Source organism: Hyaena hyaena, unplaced genomic scaffold (genome assembly GCF_003009895.1).
Source record: "Hyaena hyaena isolate Hyena2069 unplaced genomic scaffold, ASM300989v1 scaffold_1112, whole genome shotgun sequence".
Classification (NCBI taxonomy): domain Eukaryota; kingdom Metazoa; phylum Chordata; class Mammalia; order Carnivora; family Hyaenidae; genus Hyaena; species Hyaena hyaena.
The window spans coordinates 232,388-255,573 of record NW_024081748.1 but is presented as its reverse complement, the minus strand read 5'-3'; the positions used below and the strand labels follow the sequence as shown (position 1 = coordinate 255,573).

General features: G+C 46.7%; 1 protein-coding gene across 1 annotated transcript in view; it reads left to right on the top strand.

Moving 5' to 3' along the window:
- The first annotated feature begins 1,793 nt into the window (after nucleotides 1-1,793).
- Nucleotides 1,794-23,186, top strand: part of PTCHD1 (patched domain containing 1) — a 50,323-nt gene continuing 28,930 nt past the window's right edge. Inside the window, exon 1 of the mRNA XM_039222364.1 lies at nucleotides 1,794-2,144. Coding sequence (XP_039078295.1) covers nucleotides 1,794-2,144 — 351 coding nt within the window. The remainder of the gene's footprint in view (nucleotides 2,145-23,186) is intronic.

Genomic DNA, 23,186 nt, shown 5'->3' with positions numbered 1-23,186 from the left:
CCAGGGACCGCGCCTCCAGTCGCCACCGCCTTTCCTTTGACCCTTGGCACTAGGAGGCCAAGCAGGAGCGACTGGAGGCGTGGAACGGGAAAACCCAGCGCTCGGAGCGCCGAACCTTGGGACCCCTCCACCGCGCACCGGTCCCCACCCCCTTAGCCGGACTGAACGCCTCAGTAACCCAGACTCCGAGATCCGGCTCAGTTTGAGTTGCAATGCATGGACCCCAGGGCTTACAGCGCACAACGAAACGCGCTAAATTGTACCTGTGCGTGGCCGTTCCCGCCGCCGCCGCAGGTCTATCCCGGGCCCGAAGCCGGCGCCCGCCTTCTCGGGAAATTCTCTGGAAGGGGAGTGCGAGGGGAACCACAGTGGCTGCCTGCTAGCTCGAGGCTGGCGCGCACACGCACACGCCCAACTTTGCCGAGACGTCGGCGCCCCCCGGGCTCCCCCGCGCCCCCTGCGGCTCGGTATGCTCGGAGACCAGTATCTTTCCAGGTCTGAGATAAGGTGTCCCCCACTCCCACACTTGCGCCTTTGAGAATGAGACGGCGGGGTGTTGGAGAGAAGAGTAACGCTACAGACTCCCGGTTCACAAACACTCTACGCCCGCCCGCAGGGGCGCCCGCTCCAGCCCTGCAGCACCAGGTCCCCCAGACCCGCCTGTGACGACAGAGGGAGGAGGAGGAGGCAAGGCGGAGAGCCGGGAGTCCGGGAGCTCCGCCGACTGACCATTAGTACCAGCACTTTTATTACTGGGGGACAGGGTGGGCGCGCAGGTTGAGGGGCGCGCAGCAGAACTGCTCCAATACACTCTGGAGCGACCCTGAGGGCAAGAAGAATGATCCTCCACGGACGCCTTTTGGGTGGACGTGCCCAAGACGCACACTTGGACCCCGCGGTCCCGCGGCAGCTGCAGTGTTGGGGATAATTTAAATGGCTCTTACTTGAGAGGAGGCGTGATATCCACGTTCGAGCGTCTTCGCTCCCCACCCCCTCTCCGCACCAGCCAGTGCGCGCCACCACCTGAGCCTGGCGAGAGCCGGGGCGCACGCAGTCTTCAGCCTCCTCCTTTCCGCCTCTGGGGGTACTTGGCTCTGAGCGGGTCCACCCGACGCCCCCCGGGAGAACTCTTTACTTTTTGTTTGGAAAACCAGGGCCATTTCTTTATTCATCTCTGGGTCTCCCCGGTGAAGGACAGGGGAGGGGAGGGCGTGCGCGGCGGCCGGGCCGGGGGAGGGGAGCGCTGGGAGGGGAGGGGACTGGGTGTAGCCTGGAATTCTCCGTCCTCGTGTTCCTAGGCTGGGGCGCAGAGTCTCCCCGAGATAGCGCTGCCGCCGCTCCCCGCGCCACCCCTCGTTGGCCTTGGGGGTCGGGTGAGTGGGGTCATGACGCGCCACGGGGGCTGCTCCGGGCCCCTGCCGCGCTGAGCCAGGACGCGGCCTCGCCGCGCAGAGCCCCTCGTGCGGGGAGGCGGCGGGGGGTGGGGAGGGCGCACGGGGTAGGGCGGGGTGGGGGCGGCGCGGAGGCCGCCAGGCTGGGGGGCTCTCTGGGCCCGCGCGGCCGCGGGCAGGAGGGCGTGTCTCCGGCCCGAGGGGACCCTCCCGAGGCGCGGCGCGGGACTCCCCGATGGTGGTGCCGCGGCTCCGGGAGAGCTCCGGGTCTCGCCTCCGCCGCCGCCGCCGCCGCCGCCGCCGCCGCCGCGGGCGCCGCCACCGCCGCCGCCGCCGCCGCCGCCGCCCGAGCCCGCGCCGAGCGTGCGCCTCGCCCTCCTCCCGCGCCCGCTCTGCTCTAGGATGCTGCGGCAGGTTCTGCACAGGGGCTTGAGGACGTGTTTCTCCCGGCTCGGCCACTTCATTGCCAGTCACCCGGTCTTCTTCGCCTCGGCGCCCGTGCTCATCTCCATCCTGCTCGGCGCCAGCTTCAGCCGCTACCAGGTCGAGGAGAGCGTGGAGCACCTGCTGGCGCCCCAGCACAGCCTCGCCAAGATCGAGCGCAACCTCGTCAACAGCCTCTTCCCTGTCAACCGCTCCAAACACCGACTCTACTCGGACCTGCAGACCCCCGGGCGCTACGGCCGGGTCATCGTCACCTCCTTCCAGAAAGCCAACATGCTGGACCAGCATCACACTGACCTGATCTTAAAGGTGAGAGAGGGGCGGGCGCGGGCAGCCTCCCGCCAGTGCCGCTGGCGCGGCTGGGCAGGCTCTGCGCGGGGGTCCGGGCTGAGAGCGCCGCCTCTACCATCCCAGGCGGCTGCCGCAGGGGCTCCCCTGCACCGCGTGCCCCTCAGAGGCCGCCCGGAGCCTCCTAGCCTCCCGGGCGGGGAGCGTCCAGGTCCGGGCCCGGCCCTGCCCTCGCCACTGTCGCCGCCACCCCGGCAGCTGCTGCAACAGTTGGGGCGGCGGCAGCCACGGTGCTGTGGTCTGTGCGCTTGTTTTGGTTGCAGTGGTCTTGGTGGGGAGACTTGGGGGTAACTGGGCCAGGAAGGAGCCGAACCCCGAGGAGACATTCTGGAAAGTCCTGCTACTTGAAAACAAAGTATTATGCTTGGGGGCGATTCAGAGTCCCCTCTCCCATTCTCTTCTCCCTTTCTCTGGCCTTTGGAGTGATGTGGGAAAGGCTGCTTGCAGGGGCCGGGAGGGGGCGAAGGAACGTGAAGCGGGATGGTGAGGAAAATGCCTCCTACCCACCCAAGCAAGAAGTGTGGTCCCTGGCGAGGACAAGGAGCGGCCCGGCTGCCCTTTTCCCCAGAGCGAGGTGGCCGTCTCTGTCTTCTGGGGTAGGAAATGGTGTCTGTAATTCGCAGTTATTTCGTCTTTCACGTAGCTCCCTTCTTTCGAAATGCAAAAACTTCTTTGGGAAAATAGAAATTCGATTAATCCACTTTTATTTGGGTGCATTTGGACGTGAGGGTGAGGGGCAGAGCCAGAAGAGGGAGGTCAGAAGCCAGGCTGCGTGGCTCCAAGAAGAGCACAGGAAATGAAGCAGCTGGTCAGTGGGTGACACTAGTGGAAACAGGTTGTGCCGTCAGCCCGAGGTGGGAATTTGATGTGAAAAGTGAGGTTAATGGTGATAACTTTCAGGAAGTTCCTAAGAAAAGCAGAAGAGTGAGGACTAAAGATGGAAAAGTGGAGACCTTGAGAGAGAAAAGCAGAAAGAGGTGAGAATGTTCCATTCAAGCCCCTGGTGAGGATTATGGGGCTTGTTTACTTAAGGTGCCCCTCTGCAGAGGGCCAGCAGGAACCAGCCCCAGCCAGAGCCTTGGGGCAGAGCCAGGAAAGGTGCTAGTTTTAGGAAGGGCTCCTGTCCAGATCTGGGATTAGAGGCCGATTAGATTTCTAGTCTACTTATGCCAAGGGGAGTTAGCCTGTGAACCTGGGGAACTCTACCCTCTTTTCCTCTCTGGGTAACCCTTTATTCCTGGAGACCAGCTAATTTCCTTATGTTATTTTCCTTCTTCTATCTGTCGATGTGTTATCAATCAGCAATTAGTAATGAGGGGAACCTGACAGGGGACTCGGTGGAATTAGGACCTTGCCACATTGGGTGGCTTGTGATATTTTTAATGGCTCACACATCATCACAGAACCTTAGTAACAGTAGTCCGGAAATATTTGCTTTTCTTATGATCATGCTTCCAGCATCGAACTGGTGTGTGAGTGTGTGTGTGTGTGTGCGTGTGCGTGCGCGCCAGTACTTCAGTGAACATATTATGACACATAGAAGAATACTGCTTCAAATGCTTGCCCAAGAAAACACATAGTAGTTTCATCGCACGTTTAAAGAAACTATAATTTAGCCAGTCCCGACGGTTGGAAAGCTGCCCCGTGTTTTGATATATAGTCTACTAAATGATGTTTCTGTCTATATTCCCCACCCCCACCCGATGATGTTTCCACTGGCTTCCCCCTCCCCCCAACAAACTGTCACGCCACTTGTGACGGGCAGTCACCAGTTACATTCACTCTCAAGGTTAATGAGACACCAACAGGCACATCAGGTCTCTTTTCAACAGGATTCTTTCTCTCCTATTTGATTTTGACCTGTTCAGGACAGAAAACCGTATTATCTGAGAAAGTTGGGACTGGAGAGAAAGGGAGGCTGTCTTTGCCTCATGGCTAAAGGGCAACTTTTAAAGGACAATGGTCTTGTCAGTGAATTGTTTTCAGATTCGAGATGTGAAATATGTTTTTCATATGCTAGATGTCTGGGGAAAATCAAAACCAAATCAGTGTGGTCAGAAGCCATTTCTAGCTGATGGCTCTCTGGTCAAATGAATTCACTTAGTTTATATAAACTCATAACTTAGACCTAGGAAACTGAGGGAATTGCCTTCAATTTTATACATCCATTTTTCTTTCTACATCCAACTCCTGTATTGGGTAGGTACAGAGCTGGGGACAGAAAGATGGACCTCCAGTAGTCATGGAAATGGAAAGTGTGGGAATGAGCACTTATCATTATTTTTCTTTCTTTCCATTAGAGATAGGATGAAGATCTGTCCTTTACAAAAGGTGTTAAGAGTCAAAGAGTCCCTGTTCCTGCCCATACTAGTGTTATCCTGGTACTTTGCTGCTGGCATCAAGGACGGCCCTGACAGCTCACATTGCACACAACTCCATCCGGCTCCTGCCCATTGGATGGCATCACATTCGAAACGAAGTGGACAGAGCTAAGCAGGGTTTCGGAAAGGCTTTCACGGGCCCCCCTGCGAAACCGGAGGAAGTAGGTTGCAGGGCTGTGTGTCATTTACTCCTCATAGTGCTCTGCGATTGTACCTATTTACTGAAGGGGATCCCTCCCCTTCTCAGGCTATTAATACAGCTACTTTCTGACCAAAAATAGATGGAAGAGGGATGATGACAAAAAGTAAAAACCCAGGTTGATTTTTTTTTTCATATAATTGAGAGTATCACCAAAAAAATAATAACAACCCACATTTGAAAATCCAGCTGATCTCATTTGGAGAAGCTTTCTCAAATTTGTGCAAGTGACATGGTTCACATACTCAGTCTGCAGTGTAGATTTCGACCCCAAACTATGAGAAGCATGACCGTCCCTAGCACTGGTTTCCTTGGAAGTCTCTGGAGCAGAGATGTAGTTTGGGGGTATAGGTGGGTGGGGCCTGATGGTGCTGGTAAAGGATCAACCATTAATTTCTGAACATCTTTAAATGTCTTCGTTTCACTAGAAGATTAAATTTAGCTCATTATTATATTTTAACAGAAAATTCATGATGTTCATCTGAGAGCAAATTTCAGAGGAGCACCTCATGAGCTTTTATAAGTATGTTTCTTCTTGACTGCTGAAAATAAAGTGTAAGGTCTTGTTGGTAATTGACCTGGGCAGTGACCAAGACAGTACTTGATTTATTCCAGAATCATCTGTGGAGAAGGAAGAGCCTGTTTAGCCCAGGCCTTATAATAATGACATGACTTTTATGGCACTCTGTAAGTTATACATACACAGTACGTTTAAATACGGTAAACACCTGAGGGTATACATTCTATGATCCCATTTTACAGATGAGAAATCACCATAGAAATTAATTCACTTACCCATGGAAAGAAGGCAATGACAGAATCAGGACAGGACAGGGTTTTGACTCTCAGACCAGTACTCTTCACTATAATCACTGCCTCCCATCTGATAAACCACTTGAATGCTTTGAAATGTACATTTTTAAAACTCAAATGAACTATACTTGACCAGAGCCTCATGCCCATCTCATGGTGTTGTCCTAACAGTATTAACCAGATCATAAGGCCAGTTTCTTGACTGATTCTGTCTGTTGTCCATGAAAATCCACATGTAAAAACTCTAAACGCCCAAAGTAAAACATCAGATATTTGGAATTAGCAATACACAAAGACAGAAATATAAAATGTTTCACTGGAAAAATCACTGTCCAGGTAGATTCAGTTCCAATGCCTCACACAGTCCCTGGCACATGTAAACCTGCAAGAAACAACTTGTCCAGTGCACTTGCCCTAGTTTACTCAGACGCTAAAGGGATAGACACAGAAAATTCCATAGAAACTACTTTGACATGTATTTTCAAAATGACATTTTAAAAATGTTTATAGCTCCACAAGCAGTTTCTAGGCTTTTCTTTTTCCAGATTCACCCTTCCTTGATAACGTCTGTAGTCCTATTAAAACATATTTCAATTAGTTTGGGAATTGTGTGTGGGCATTTCCTTGTACACTGTCCTCTGCGGAGGTCCCTCACAGGATAGTTTATTCCAAACCAGTAGAAGGACACATCCTCACCATGCAGACATTCTTCCGCTTACGGGGGAATCTCACTTTGTTCAAATGCTGACTTTGTCCTTTATTTAAACTTATTATGATTAAATACATTAAACAGAACTAGGTTGCAAAACAAGATTAATAGAATTTAATTTGGGGTTAATTACTTCAGGCTTCCCAAGAAGGGCAGCATAACTGCTAGGTCAGGGTCATGAAGACCTGGTAGCAGGATCCAGACCCCAGTGTTTCTAAATACCGCCTGAGCACTTGCAGTCGTTGTGGGAATGGCCATCACCACCCTCTCTCCACAGGCTAAGGATTAGCACGTTCCAACCTAGCTTTGAGCTCAGAAGGAGTTTTTATATTTTTAAAAGATTGTAACAGAACAAAACAAAAACAAAGAAAATGAGGCAGAGATGGCACAAGGCTCTCAAACCCTAACAATATTTACTCTTTGGTCGTTTACATGAAGAAGTTCCCGTACTATATTCTAAACCCCTTTACTAGGGCAATTACAGGAAGTTAACACAGAACCAAACAAAAACAAAGAAAATGAGGCAGAGATGGCACATGGCTCTCAAAGCCTAGAAATATTTACTCTTTGGTCTTTTACATGAAGAAGATCCCGTACTGTATTCCAAACCCCGTTACTGGGGCAATTACAGGAAGTCAGCACCATCAAATAACCTGGAAGGCAGCGGGTCTCACTGAGGGGTGCTTTTGCCGCCCAGGGGACACTTGGCAATAGGTGGAGACACTTTCAACTGTCCCAACTGGAGGTGGGCTGCTGCTGGCATCTAGTGGGTGGAGGTCACAGATGCTGTGAAACATCCTGTATGCACAGGACAGCACCCCTCAGCAAAGGATTATCTGGCCCTGACCCTGCTTGAAAGATTTTTTTGTCTGTTTGTTTCTCTTGCTTTGTTAGGGCTTTATTTCCAGCTGCACTGAGTATATAAAATGAAAGAATGCCAAAGAGAAGTTCCTATGTTACAGAACTTTGGCTGGGGCCAAATACTACCACCTCTTAGGAGATGCTCTTTCCGCGGTTGGGGAGAGATCAGATTCTCCAGGGTAAGCTTCCCTGAGGTGCGGTTGTCCCACTGTCCCCTACACCTCTGTCCTTTATGGTCTAAATCCTGCCTAAAGCCCAAGGAACCGAATGCAGTCTAACTGCTGGGATAGCAAAGCTGCTGAATTGACGCTGGCCTTGAAACTTGTCAGAGTGGCCTTCAGTGGCAGGCCTGCCCCTCCATCAGCAGCAGGCCTGCCCCTCCATCAGCAGCAGTCACCGCTCCGCACCCAGGCTGGCCTTCTCCTGACACTGTGTCAGGGCCACTGTGAGCTGTAGCCCACTGAGGAGGCAGGAGGCGGTGCCTTGTTGCCTGCTCCAACTGCTTGGCTTTGCTGAACGTTAAATGAAAAAACAAAGAGCTTGCCCGCAAGGAACAGTAGACCAAAGAGCCCTGGGTTTGGAGGCCACCTTCAGGGGCGTCTCTGCAGATGCTGATGCTGGAATCTGCTCTTGGCATCTCAGGGCGCTTTTCCTGGTGACAGGTGCTCTGATGACTTGAGCAGCCCGGGCCCTCCAGTGAGTTATTCTAGTGGCAGATAGTCTTAGAAAAGATTGAGCACGAGCCTGAAAGGGCCGTGTGCGTGCATCTGCTAGGCCAGCCAATTGCCTTCTGCATTTTATCTTTGCACTAGGGGAAAATTAAGGAGAGATAGAGATCGCTATTCATTCTCCTTGCACTTCATAGGAGTGCATCTCAATCATCCAAGTACAGTGTTCTTCTAAGGTTGTCCGACTTCTGAGCACATTTCAGTGGTGCAAATAGTATCCTCTAATGCCCACCCCGCTTGTATCTTTGAGATTTGGGGAGCAATCTCTTACTTCCCCAGGTGGATAAGCACTTTGGACAAATCTGGGTAAAGTGTTCATTTAAACTCAAATGTTTACTACTAAAGCGGTAGTGTGAGAGGAAGGCCACCTTTCTAAGGACTCCTAGTATCTTGACAGATGCTCTATTAGAGTAAGAGAAGCATGATTTTCAAAATTTAACACCAAAACCGAAGCTCTCAGGACTCAGCACACTCCTGAACCTCACAGAACAGCTGAGCATCTAACTGGTGATTCCTTACCATGCCTGAGGGAAGGAGAGGCAGGCTGAAAGAAGTTCCTGCTGCCCTGCTGGAGAGGGGGAGGCACCCGCTGGCACAGGAGCTCGGGAGGTGCAAGGTGCTGGCGATCTGGTCAGCTCTAACTCGGTGAGATACGCCATCTGGTACCTGACTTCGGGGCTCAGTGTGAGCCCCAAGTGATACTCGAGATAGGCTTGAAGTCGACCTTTGAAGTCACCTGCTTGGTAGCACATCACAGCAAGCAGGCCTGTCTGCCGCCACATGCCCGGAAGGCCACAGAACTTCCGAGGAGTCCTGCCACACTGATTTAATGACCAGCAGGGGAGGTGAGTAATCTCTAACCTTTCAGATACAAAAAAAAAAAGGGGGGGGGATCAACACCGGTTGTTATTTTATATGGGAAGCCCTGGATAATGTGTCATGCCTCCAACTTCAGAATTCATATTTTGAAACAAAGGAGGCAATGAAGGAATGGGGAAGCTATTTTTATCTTCTTGCTCTGTAAGAAATCCTCCTGAGAATATTGTTTCTCGTCTTTTCAAAGATCCCCACTGTTAGATCTTCCACTTTCAGTTGAACTTGTGGGCTCTAAGTATGGTTGAGATGAGGATTTTAACACAAGCAGATACTTGGCAAGGTGATATCCAAAAATATTGGTAAGAAAGTGGGGACAGGAAATGGAGAAGCAGACAGCCTATCACAGGAGCCAAGTGTCCCCTGTGGGCACCTGGGGCTCCATCTCACTGGGGAACTCTGGGGGCCAATGAGAGCACACGTCCAAACTATTGCATCTGTGGAAGAAGCCGGATATTTATTCCCCAATATCCACGGGCACTAAATAAGTGTTTGACAATTCCAGATGCCGTAAGTGTCCCTGTAACAGAATCGTTGTTTTACAAACCCCTCAGGCAAAGAGCTGCAGGTGTTCAGAGCGAGAGGACTTGGCATGTAGAGAGGAGTGTGAGCTGAGAGGGTATGGGTGGGGCCCTGAGAGCATCTGCCCCAAGGGTCTCACACCCATCTAGAGTTAACATCTCAGGGCTCTCATTCCTCAGGGATGTTCATCCCTTCACTCAACAAAATAGACATGACCCCATCTCCATGAAGCTTACAGGCAAGGATGATCCAGCACAGATGTTTAGTTATTCTTGAATTTGACTTGACCCACTGCCATTTTAATGATTTCAGTTCAGCCACTGGACAGCAGTAAAGATGCTTCCCAACAGGGCCAGTTCGCCTCAAGGACTTGGGGTTTTCTATGCTAAACCCCCAGGTCTGAGTGGCATGGATCTAGCCCCCCCTTCCCCCTGTGAGTCCTAGAGAAGTCTGCAGGACTGATTCTCATAGCTCTACCTCCACACATGGGCTTCTGTTGCTCTCCTCCCTAGAAATGCATTCATTCCTTACTTTGGGTCCAACTCACATGCCTCCTACTTTATGAGGCCTTCCCACATTCGTGGCTCCTTCCCTTCCTTAAATCCATCAGGCTTTCGGCCATATCCACATTCCTTAATGCTTCACTATACTTTATTATATAATTTGCTGTACTGTCACAGGATACTTTCTCTTGAACAAGATCGGAAGCTCTTCAAGGGCAGGAAGAACGTCTCCTACTCTTGAATTTCTCCTAGAACCTAGCATAACGTGGAGTATGCGGCAGGTAGTTGATAAATTCTTGCTGGTTGATGGCTTCTAGGAGGGAAAATGTGCTCTCCCTTCCCTATTGATTTATATTGGTCACACCAGAACTGATCATTTGTCAGCACTGAAGATGAGATTCTTTTGCCCATTTTTTCACAGGCTCCACGACTTTGCCAAATACCACAGCTATGTCAATTCCATCTAACTGTCTCAAGGGGGAAAATATGCATCACTATAAGTGGTCCCCAAAACCTTTGTGATACTCAGTACCTTAGTTTTGTGAGGTCTGCATTATTGCCTTCTGTTTCTGTTTTTGCTTTGGGTTTGGCACCTAGGCAAGCGGTCGTACTGAGTAAAAGATTACTGGCTCTCAGACTCTCTCATGTGCCCACACTTGACCCAGACATCTTGTGAAAATACAGATTCTGATTCAGCCTGGGGTGACACCCGCAATTCTGGATCTCTAACATGCTCTTGGGTGATGCTGGGGATCAGTGGAGCACACTCTGAGTGGCAAGGCTCAAACTGCACGGTTGTGAACAGAACACTGGATCTGGGGTCAGAAAAGCCAAGCTCAAGTCCCAGTTTTCCTAAGAATGTGGCTTTGAGTTAGTTGCCTAACGTCTCTGAGAAGCAGGTTCCTCCTGTGCACTGACTGTAATACCATCCTCCGCAGCCACCTATGGTAAGGATGCACTGCAACAAGGTATGTGACAGCACTGTGTGACTACACCCTTCCACCGGGTGGGTTAGCATTTCTGCTCTTGGCCTTGAAAATGACTGTTATCTTTTCATATGTGCCAACCCTTCCAGAGCCATCACTGCCTGTTGAGTAAATACACACGTAAGCATTTTTGTCTTTGATCCACCAGGCAATAACAGGTGCTCAATCTAGGTTCTTAATACTCGAATCGGCAATTTGTTGGTCTTTAATGACTCCATTGGAGTCACAACAAACGACTGGCTTCATCCTACTGTGGACCATGCAGCTCTTAAGTTCTCAGGCAGGCAGAGCTGTGGCAGGGGGCGAGGGGAACGGATGGACTACATTTTGCCTCCTCAAGATGCTTTCTCAGGGTTCAGAACCTCATCTTCCTGCTTGACGGGGCTTCGCACACAAAGGAAGCCTTCACATGCTGCCCTGTGAAGTGTCTTTGGAATTAACAGCTCTGGGAGGCCTTGAGGCCCTGTTGGAAGGTTTTCTTCACCGCTCCTCACAGCAAGCCAGGCAGGGATCCTCCAACAACTTAGGTGAGAGAGTTAATTTACATGACTACAGTGTTTCCCTGAGAAATCTCACCAACGTAAGTAGATCTGCAAGCACTTCAAAGAGAAGTGTGTCCGGAATTGTCAGAGATCAGGAGACACAGGCAGAGTGATCACTGTAAAGCCCTTTGAAACTGTGAAATATAACATTTTGCTGACTGGGGGGTTTTAATCATTTAGGTCAATGCATTTCCCCCACCTTATCCTTTCTAACATTTCTTTTTATGGGGTTATAAAAGAAATCTATAATTATTTAGGATCAAAATCAAATCCACCAAAGAAAATTCCCCTGCCTACCTGGTTCTCTATGCCTGAACCGTTCAAACGGAACTAACATCAGTGTAAGTGAGGATTAGCAGTTCTTCTCAAATTTGAATATGCTTCCAAATTCCCTGGGAATACGAACACACATATTCTGATTTGGTGTAGGTCTGGGAGAGCAGGCCTGAGTCCCTACACTTCTAACAAGGTCCCAGGGCCACTATCGCTGCTGGCCTGAGGGCCACACTGATGAGAGCAGTGAACACAGACATTGGGTCTCACCCCCAGAGTTTCGGATTTTGTAGGTCTGAGGTGGGGCCTGAGAATTTGCTTTTCTTTTTTTTTTTTTTTAATATTTATTTATTTTTGAGAGAGAGAGAGAGAGAGTGGGGAGGGGCAGAAAGAGGGAGAGACAGAATCTGAAGCAGGCTGCAGGCTCTGAGCTTTCAGCATAGAGCCCTATGCGGGGCTCAAACCCACCCACCATAAGATCATGACCTAAGCCAAAGTCGGATGTTTAACCGACCGAGTCACCCAGGCGCCCCGAGATTTGCATTTCTAACAGGTTCCTAAGATGGTGCCATTCCTGCTGGTCCAGGGAACATACTTTGAGAACCACTTCTGTAATGCACCTTAGTAATTAGCTGCCAGGTCTAATTCCAAAAATACAGTCTCCCTCTCTGTAGAACTTGGCCCACACATATAGGCAGGGTGCAAAATATATTTGCCCAGCAGTTAATTGTGAATGACAGTGTAACACCTGTTGTGCAAAGGTACTACATAAGTCAGACCCTTTTTAGTGTGCAGTTCAAGGCGAACAGATCGGACACAGGGGCTTGCTCTGTTGCCTGTCTCTAGGGGCTGGGGTTTAGGAGAAGACGGCAGAACAGAAAAAAGGACCCTCTGAGATGGAATGGGGGGAGATAAGTCCCCTGCCCCCACACACATCTACACTGTGGATGTCGTTGCTCCCTTCATGTGCAATTGCCAAGGCTTCCAGAATTTCTCCCAAAGACTCCCCACACGGGTGACCCTCCATTTGCCTCTGTAGAAACTTTCTTCACATCAAACAAGATGGCACAGTAGGTACACAAAGGAGCTGCACGTTGTGTTTTTGAGACAAGGAATCAGCTCTGTAGTTGCCAGAGGTGAGGTGTCTGCAGGGAGGGCCCTGGCAGCCAATGTCCAGTTTCAGCTACTAACTGATGTCAGTGATGTTGAAGAGAGAGAAAGCAGAACCGGAGTCACGTTCAGTAAGTGCTAGTTTGGGCATAGTGGAAATAGGCATTTCAGAGCCCCACAGTTCTGGGTTTGAGGCTGTAAACCATTAATGTGTCTTTGATCAAGTCACTTAACCCCTCTGGGGTCTCAATTTTCTCACCCATAAAATGGGACCAGCAATATCATCATCACAGGATAAGAAGATAAAAGGATAGAAACAAAATTCATAAAGTGCCACGTGCCTAAAGCCACACAAATCTCACAGTATCTGCAATGAACACACGTTTGTCCAGGGCAAGAGAACAAGTCTCTGAGGATTCCCAAGGGAAAAGAAAAAGTACCACAGTCCACTGATACATTTCACATCACCATCTCCTTTTGTAAAAAGTGCCTATAGAGTCCATGGCTACCTTTTACTAACTAAAAGTTTTGTTGGCATGGCCTTATACTCCCAGATAGTGTAATAGTACATCTGCCTCTAGTTTTACTTTGAATGACCCAAAGAAAACAAAAAATAGCATATCTGTTCATCCACTGTTTACATTTTTAAAGCCTTAGACCTGCACTGTCTAATTCAGGTGCCATTAGCCACACGTAGCAATTTGACTTAAATTTAAATAAATAAAATTAAACATTCATTCCCTCAGTTGCAGTAGCCACTTTTCAAATGCTCAATAGCCACACGTGCCTGTAATGGACAGAACAGGTAAAGAACGGCTACATCATCAGAGAAAGTTCTAGTCAACACTGCTGCTTTTCACAGATAAAATAACTGCTACCTCATAGGGCTTAATTAATAAGCAGTGGAATAAAGATTCAAACACAGGACTGGCTTCTAAAGCATCATTTAAAAACAACTACACCAGATTGCCTCCACAAAATACACAAAGAGATGAGTGAGGCATGGCCCCAGTGGCTGATGGCCTGGAGGCAGTATTTCAATCAGTAACAGAGTAAGGGTGCGCAGTAGCAGGGAAATCCTGCAGTATCAGGATTCAGCTTCAACAGGTAAATAGTTTGGAACGGGTCACTCCCATCCTTACACTAACAAAAACATAGACAAACTGAAAATCAGTGACTGCTCTTGGACATATCAAAGAACTGAGGTCACAGGGAAATTGTCATCCCAAAATCTGTAGAGGCAGGCACATCCATAGAGATACAGACATAATGTGCTTACCTGAAGCAGCAGGCTCTGGTAGAAACACTTAAATGGTAATTTTGACAAACTGGGGGAGCCATGAGTGTAGAGTAGCATGAGAATGAGAGACTCCTGGGAGCTGCGGTCACTGTCTTTAAAGGGAGAGGAATCAGGAGCCCCACACTTTCTTGGGCTTCACCTCCAGAAACCCCATCAGAGTCCAAGGTGAAGGTCTGGCAGGGAGAGGAGGAAGAGTAATCACTGTGAAATCTACCCAGTTTCCTCCATAACAAAGGCCTACTGTCTAGAGATTTTACTAGAGAGCAATTCTGAAACTTTGTCCTAGGTTCCTACCCACTGAAGCCCCCTTCAGCCTTTCTGTGTCACCTAAGTGGGGGAAAAGAATTCACAGGTGTCAGGACTTCAAGGAAATAGACCAGAAATGCTATATGCAGGGAAGGAAGTAGGGGACAGGGGAAAAACTTTACCTCTGGAGAAATATTTGTGAAAGTCACAGCCCCAAAACACACCGGCCCACTTAAAGACTGAGATTTCATCAGGAGCTTATATAGTGTTTGCTCTCCCTAAATCTTACCATATCAACAAGGTTCCAGTATAATAATAGTGGACTATAGCTGCAAGACACAAACTCTCTCTGAGAAGGAGTACATAGGGAAGCCCAAATTCAAGAGGATAAACAAAAACAATGACAATGGAGGAATTGGAAGCTTTTGGTACATATATTCACAGCAAACATTAAATATATCTCCAACTCCACCCAACTCCACCAGACTAACAGAAGCCCTCACTATAAAGGCCTGTTTACCTCAGTTGATTTTAACTAATACAACATGTCCGGAGTTGGAAAAGAAAATTATAAGGCATGCCAAAAGAAAAAATACAGTCCAAAGAGACAAAGGAAGCATCAGTACCATACTCAGATATGACACAGATGTTAGAATTATCAGTCAGGAAATTTAAAATAACTATGTTTAATATGTTATGGGCTTTAATGGAAAAATCAGACATTAAGAACAAAGAGATGATGTAAATAGAGAGATGGAAACTCTCAGGATGAATCAAAAGGAAATGCTAGAAACTGAAACTGTAGCAGAAATGAAGAATGGTTTTGATGGACTCACCAGTAGGCTCAACACTGCCCAGGAAAGAATCAGTGAGCTAGAGTACAAGCTAATAGAAACTTCACAAACTGAAGCACAAAGAGATAGAAGAGTGGAAACACCCCAGAACATACAAAAATTGTAGAATAATACCAAAGTACAGACTCAATTAGAATGCCAAAAGGAGAAGAGAGAATGCAGCAGAAGAAATATTTAAAGTAATAATGGCCAAGAACTTTACAAAATTAATCATGGATGCAAAACTACAGATCTAGGTAGCCAGAGAGAACCAAGGGTATAAGTGCCCATAAAGCCACACTTAGGTGTATCATATTCAAACTACAGAAAACCAAAAACAAAGAGGAAATCTTGAAGAAGCTGGGTAGAAGACAGGATGGGGGAAATTCTGTATATATAGAGAAACGGGGATAAGAATTCTATCAGACTTCTCATAAAAGACCACACAAGCAGGAAGAGAGTGGAATGAAATATTTATAAACAGTTGAAAGAAAAAAAATCTCCCCAACCTAAAATTCTATATCCAGCAAAATTATGCTTCAAAGTGCAGAAGATATAAGAAAAAATTCTCAGACAAACAAAAACTGAAAGAATTCACTGCCTGCAGACTTGCCCTGCAAGAATGTTGTTCAAGCAAAAGAAAAATTATATGGGTCAAAATCTCAGCTCTATTAGATGAGTATTAAGAAAGGAATAAAATGGGGCGCCTGGATAGCTTAGTCGGTTAAGCGTCCCACCTTCACTTAGGTCATGATCTCGCGGTTCGTGGGTTCGGGCCCCGCGTCAGGCTCTGTGCTGACTGCCAGCTCAGAGCCTGGAACCTGTTTCAGTCTGTGACTCCCTCTCTCTCTGACCCTCCTCTGCTCACGCTGTCTCTCTCTCTCCTAGAAATAAATAAAACATTAAAAAATAAAAAAGAAAGGAATAAAAGGTAAAATCTTTTTATTTTTTTTATTTTTTTTTAGTTTTCTTATTCTTAATTAATCAAAACGATAACTATTTAAAGCAATAATAGTAACAATGTATTATATGGTTATAACATACAAATTAAGTGGAATGAATGTCAGCCATGTCACCAGGGACAGGAGGGAGGAATTGGAAATACTCTCTTATAACCCAGCTTTACTACACATGCAGCATTACAGTATTATTTGAAGATGTGCTTAGATTAGGTGTAAATAGATGTTGTAAGTACTAGGGCAACCACTAAACATTTTTTTGAAAGAAGTAAAATTGATCTATCGAGGTAAGATATAAAATGGAAAAATTATCAATTAAAAGCAGATAAGACAGAAAAAAGAAAGGGGGGAGAACAAATGCAACAAATAGAGAGCAGTTACAATCACAGCAGATATTACTCCAATTGTATCAGTAATTACTTTAGATGTCAATGCTATCAATATACTGATTAAAAGACAGTGACTGTCAGAGTGGACTAAGAAAAAACAAGACCCAATTCTACGATGTCTATGAGAAACCCACTTTAAATATAAAGACTGAGATAGGTTAAAACTAAATGCGTAGAGGAAGCTATACCATGTTAACATTAATCACCAGAAAGCTGGATTAGCTGTATTAATTTCAGATGTGGCTAACTTCAAAACAAAGAAATTGAGTCAGGAATAAAGAGGGCATTATATAATGATAAAGGGATCGATTCTCCAAAAAGACATTAGACCCTAAACACGTCTGCACCTAACAACAAAGCATTAAAGTACATAATAGAACTGATAGAAATGGAAGGAGAAAGAGACAAACCCACTATTCTAGTTGGAGACTTTAATATTTGTCTGTTAGTAATTGACAGGGCAAGCAAGCAGAAAATCGGTAAGGATACAGATGACTTAGAAGGAAGGGGCAGGGTGTCTTATATTCTGGGGAGAGTCATGATCCAATTTTTATAAGGATAGTTCTTATAGAAGGGTAGGGGTTAAGTTGCAGAGGCAAGATATTGGCGACAGAAAGATCCGCCCCCTCCACCCTTTAAGTCTGTAAGCAAGAGGCTTTGAATAGGATGATAGAAGAAAAAAGGAGATGGATTAGGCCACCATTTTCCAAAATGTGTTTTAGGAAAGTTTCCTTCAATGTTGCAAAAAAAAAAAAAAAGGGGGGGTGGGGGGGCGGTCTGTGACTAAACCTATGGGAAACAATGTTTATGGTATCTCAATATCAGAACCCCCTTACTGAATGCACATTAGTGTATCAAAGGTTTTTAAAAGTTACTCCTAAAGAAATCTATTTAACTCTGTCCAGCTCAGCATTTTTCAAGTTTATGTGATCACTGATACTTTTTACTTTTTTGGTGACACATAACAATATCCCAAGGAACTAATATGCTTCAGAACATACTGAAAATATTATCCCTAAAATAGGGAGATGGAATCAACAGGACATGAGTAACAAAGGGGAAAGGGTGATACTGGCTTAGAGGTTTCTCACCTGGGTAAGTAGAAAGAGGAGGATGCTGTGAGTGATAGATAATAGGAAACAGGTAGAAGAACAAATCTGGAGGAAAAGATTCTGCCGTTGGATATATACCAGTTGAAATATTGCCATAATATGGATTTGCAAATCTTTAGGAGAAAGATGGAAATACAGGCCTGGAGTCTGGAAAAGAGGTGAGGGATTGATGTGAACCGACTGGATGGCATAAAGGTGACAAGCCAAACCATGGCAGTGGCATTCACTGCCTAAGATGAGTTCATTTGAATGTGAAAAGGTCGGAAGGTAGGAGGAGAGGAGAAGGTCATGTCATGGAATTCACCGTGGCAGAGGGAGAGTTTGCGTCAAATCACACATATTTAGTGAGCACCTTTGTGTGCCAGGCACCTAGTAGAGGATGCAGCAGTGAAGAAAGCACACCCATGCTTTAATGGAGCCTACTGGCTTCCCTCTGAAAGGCTCAGGATGCTTAACCATCTTACATATTTTTCAAGTACCACTTTGGCCCCACATTATTGACTTAACTGTGAGTATCTGCTAGGAGTTTAGGAAAGGGAGGACTGAAAAGTAGCCACTGGAGCTGCATGCTTAGAAGTCATTGTTGAGTTTTGGTTGAGTGCTGGGATAGAGTTGAGTCTGGAGTGGTTTGAGGAGTGAGTGGGAGGTGAGGAAATGAAGTTAGCAAGCATGAATCACTCTCTGAAGTGTGGCTGGAGACAGAGAATATAAAGAGCTCCTGAAAGAAGGGAAGATGTAGCAGAAGCTGGAAGTGAAGTAGGGTCAATGGGGCCTTTTTTTTTTTTTTAACATGGGAGAGACATAAGCATATTTCAAAGCTCATGGGAAGGGACTAGTAGAAACAGAGACATGGTGGCGGAGATACACATGACTAGGAAGAAGGAAAGGAAAGCCAGAATCCAGTGGAAGAAACGGATCTTAGAGGAAGAGTTCTGACCTTGATTTCCACAGGAAGAGAGGACAGAAACAGATAGATGTGAATATTTTTATGGATATGGTAGCAGTAAGTTGAAGGTAATTTCCATCTGATGGCTTGGGTTTTTCTCTACAAGACAGAAAACAAGGTCAGTAGCTGAAAGAACATCTTGTCAAGTGCTAAAGAAAGTGAACATTGGTCTAGTATTTATGGGCATGGAGGGCAAATGACAAGTGAATTAAAAGAGACTGGGTAGTAAATAGGAAGCCATCTCTTTAGCAAAATTTTGGTTTGAAAGAATCTCATCTTTCCTTTTGTCTCAAGATGGGCAAAAGCATAGAAAAGAAACAGAAGTGGAACTGAAAGGCAAATTGAGAGAGGTCACACTGGATAGTTTTAAATTTCAGAAAACCAGTGTGGGTTACATAGAAGGATTCTTAACTTCAAGGGTTGGTTGGCATTTGGACGGCTCATCAGAGGAGAAGGAAATGACCTAGAATGGTTCAAACAGAAGCTGGGACTATGTGACCACCAAGGGTGACCTAGCCTTCAAATTCCATCACATAGCTCAGTGGTTCTCAACCCTGGCAACATGGTAGAGTCACTGGAGTAATTCAAACATACCAGGTCTTCACTTCCCCAACCCCCAAGATTGTCATTCTCTAGGTCTGGCAACAGGGTGGCCTACTTCAAATGTGGTCTACAGACTCACAGTAGCAGTAACAGCCATCGCATCCCCTGGCATCTTGTTAGAAATGCAGAATCCCAGGCTCCACCCAGACCTACTAGATCAGAGTCTGCATTTCTGCAAGATCCCCAAGTGATTTGTGTGCATGTGAAAATCTGAGAAATGCTGGACCAAAAGCATGGTCTACAGTGGGGCCAGAGATGGGTACTTTTTTAAAGCTCCCCCAGTAACTTTTTTTAATGTTTATTTATTTTTGAGAAAGAGAGAGAGAACACAGGGAATTGGGAGAGACAGAGGGGAACAGAGGATCTGCAGTGGGCTCCGCACCATCAGTGCAGAGCCCGATGTGGGGCTCAAACTCATGAACCACGAGATTATGACCTGAACTGAAGGTGGATGCTTACCCAACTGAGCCTCCCAAGCATCCCATCCCCTAGGAACTTCTAATGTGAAACCACAGTTGAGAACCAGTACTACACAGAAAAAGAGGTATTTTTTAAACTGTATTTAGCTCATGGTAAAATGTTATAGTATTCTATGTGCACATGCACACAGACATGTACAAAGAGTGCATGTAAAAACTAGAGAAATCCAAATAAGATCTGTAGTTGATAGTAGTGTACCAAAGTTAGTTTCATGGGTTTTTTTTTCATGTTTATTTATTTTTGAAAGAGAGAGACAGAGCATGAGTGGGGGAGAAGCAGAGAGAGAGGGAGACACAGAATCCGAAGCAGGCTCCAGGCTATCAGTAGATAGCCTGATGCGGGCCTTGAACTCATAGACCTTGAGATCACAACCTGGGCCAAAGTCGAACTGAGCCACCCAGGTGCCCCCGGCTGGCTTCATGGTTTTGATCCTGTACTATGGTTATGTAAGAAGCTATCATTAGGGGAAGCTGGGTGATGGATACACAGGAGCTCTGATCTACATTTACATCTTCTTGCAAGTCTTAAATTATTTTCAAAGAAAAGGTTAAAAAGAAAGCATTTTAAGCTAAGAGAGAGCCTGCCTAGGATGAGGAGCAGCTGTTCTCCATCATCATCTAAGAAATAAACAGCTTCCGTCATTCATTCGGAGGAGAGCCATTGGAGGACTTAAAGCAGAGGGATGGCAGGTTTGAATTTGTGTTTTAGAAAAATAAATCTGGTGGCAGATTGGAGGATTGACTAAAAGCAAAAAGGATGAGTTGGGAAGCCGTCTCTGTCGTCCGCATAGATTATCAGGGCTATCACCAAATCAGGAGCAATGGAAATGGAAGAGGATGGATTGGAGAGATTTGGGAGGTGGAATGAGCAGGACTGGAGGAATGATTCAAGGACTGTCGACGTTGGCTGTGTGTATAGGCCCCCGGGAAGCTTTTGAAAATACAGACGCCCGAACCCTCCTCAAGAGATGCCAATTCCAAGGGGCAAGGCTGGGCCCAGGCATCTGAGTTTTTAGCACTCCACAGGTGGTTCAAATGAGCAGGGTTGCAAGCAGCTGGCTGAGGCTGAGGAGGCGGGAAGTGCAGGGTAAACCTCACAGGTTTGCAATCCAGTCGTGCTGCTAACCGGCAGAGGAGGAGGAGGAGGCAGCAAAGAGACAGCCAGGATAAATTAGGGAAGTAGCCCTTCCTCTTCCACCTGTTTTATGTTGAGGAAAATTGTAAACCTTGGGAGTTGAAGTGCAGAAATCCCTAATCCTTGCAACCCAGCTGTCTTCCCATAGCTCATCTGAACAAATACATTCTTAAATGAAAATAAAACCTTAGTTCGACTGTTTGTGCCATCTGAGCATAACCTCAGCTTATTAAAAGCAACAACTTTCTGTTGAACTCAAAGTGTGAAATATTTATACAAACAAAGAAATCTTTAGGAGCCTGAGCTAAAAGCTTCAGGAACGAGGTGAAACTGCTTGTTTTTAGTGCTGCTAGCCCAACCTTTCTCCTAAATCCACCTAGACACTGGATCCATCTTCCTCCACCCGAGACTTGCATGTTGGGTTGGTTGGTTGGTGAGGCTGTTTTTTGGAACCCTTCCAAACTCTGCAACAGGTGCCGAGTGTGGTCACTGACCCTGCTCTTCTGGAACGGCAGGACAGCAGACGCACGGAGCCTCCAATGTCAGCACTCACTGCTCATAAACCCCTAGGCTCCATGGAAGGTGTTCTGGAAGAATGCACCGAGCCTTCAGAGCCCCAAGTGGGAAGCGGCCGATGGCTAATGGATTGTCTTTTACAGGGTGACCTGCCAAAGCCACCAGTCTCCGCTCACAAGAACAATCTGGGGTTTCCCTCCTGAGAGTTGCTTGCTGCCTATCGGGAGCTGTCTCTATAAAGTTGTGTGCAAAGCACCGTGAAAATGCTCCTGTTTCAAAATGGTCTGCTCTTTAGCATTCTGATTTTCTCTGTCAAGGACATTTTTGCCTTTTTTTCTTTTTTAACTTAAAAAGAGTAGTTACAAAACCCTCTCATACCCATTACAATAATGCATAAGCACCTGGCAGAGTTTAACGATTATGTTAAATGGTTAATGTGAAAAATGTTCAGGTGGCATTTACAAGGATACTTCTCTGTTCCAGGTTCTATTACCCCTCAGCTTTCTACCAGCTATGGTATTTACACGGTAACAGAGGAACACATAAGCTCATCCATTTTTGAAAGAAACCTAAACTTAGTTTGAGATCTGCAGGCTTGTTTCTATTGATTCTGATAAAGCTACTAAAGCTTGGCAAAGGAGAGAGGAAATGATAGACTGAGAATTTAAAAATCTCTTTATTCCTAATTCTACTGTCTCATTCTTTCAGGAGCAGCATATATTAATACCTGCCTGTGTATTCCCCTGATGGCTGGGCTGGAAAAGCATTGCTGTGCTGTTTAGTTTTGTGTGTAAATTGCCACAACATCTTTACCTTTAGACATAAAAGTACATATACTCATTGTAGCAGTCACCTTTCCCCCACATGTTCCGCTTCCTCTTGTTTGCTTTTTTGGTCCATTTGTTTTTTTTTCCCCTCTGAGTTTTTGTGAAGTAGCTAGTACTTTTGCTCAGTCACTCAATCGCAGTATCTAACTAGGATTCAGGACATGAAAGAGGAAGCTGTTTAATGCATGCCGGTGATGCTAAGGCAATTGGACAAGAGTCTGTTGGCTTGTCCAGAATATTTCTGTCTTGGGTATTGTGTGCCTGCACTGTGCTGGGAGTCAGGACGTAACAAAGAACAAGGCTTAAAGAGCTGAAAGATGTCCTTATAAATATGACAAGTGAGGAGACAGATGTGTCCCCACACAGGGGACCAGGGAGAATCTCATCTGATTTTCTAGGGCAGGCTTCCTGGAGGAGGTGATGCACGAGCCAGGCGTATTACTTGTCTCAAGTCCTAACCCCCAGAAGGGAGGGCTGGGGACTGGGACTTGACTACTCACTGAGCAGCCATTTCCAAAGTGGCCCGTTTCTCGAGGCTGCCGGCCTGCAGCAGCATCTCCCTCAAATAGAGGAATGGGGCTCTAAAAAGTGCCCTGCACATCCTTCCTGCCTCACATCAAATATGGCACTGCAGAATATCATGATCGCAAACCTTGCCATCGTGCCTCCCCAAAAAGACACATGCTGCTTCTCACAAACAGTGAAACCCTCACATCAAGAGACAGGCAGTTACTCTACGACAAGAATACCATGGGTCAGCCAGGAAGAATAGGGGATTTCCAGGCATTACGTTAAAACCACCATGTGCTTCAGGAAACTATGGGTAAAGATGCCAGTGACACTTTCTGATGGTGGTGAGGAAAGGTGCCAACACTTACAAAGAACCCACAATGTGCTCTTCTGCTGAGCACGCTGCCTGCATTGTCTCATTCAGAATCAACAGCACTTCTAGACATTCATCCCATCTTGATGATGAAGACAGTGAGGCTCAAGAAGGGGAATTTGCTCAAGGTTATCAGGTGGTCACTTAGCTAGGAACACCAGTGTCTGTGACCCCTGTGTCAGGTTCTAGCATGCTAGGCTACGTCCAGGGCTCTTCTTTCTTTCAGTCTCTACAGTCAGTCTCAGCTACCTTGAATTAGATAGTCTCCTGCAAAT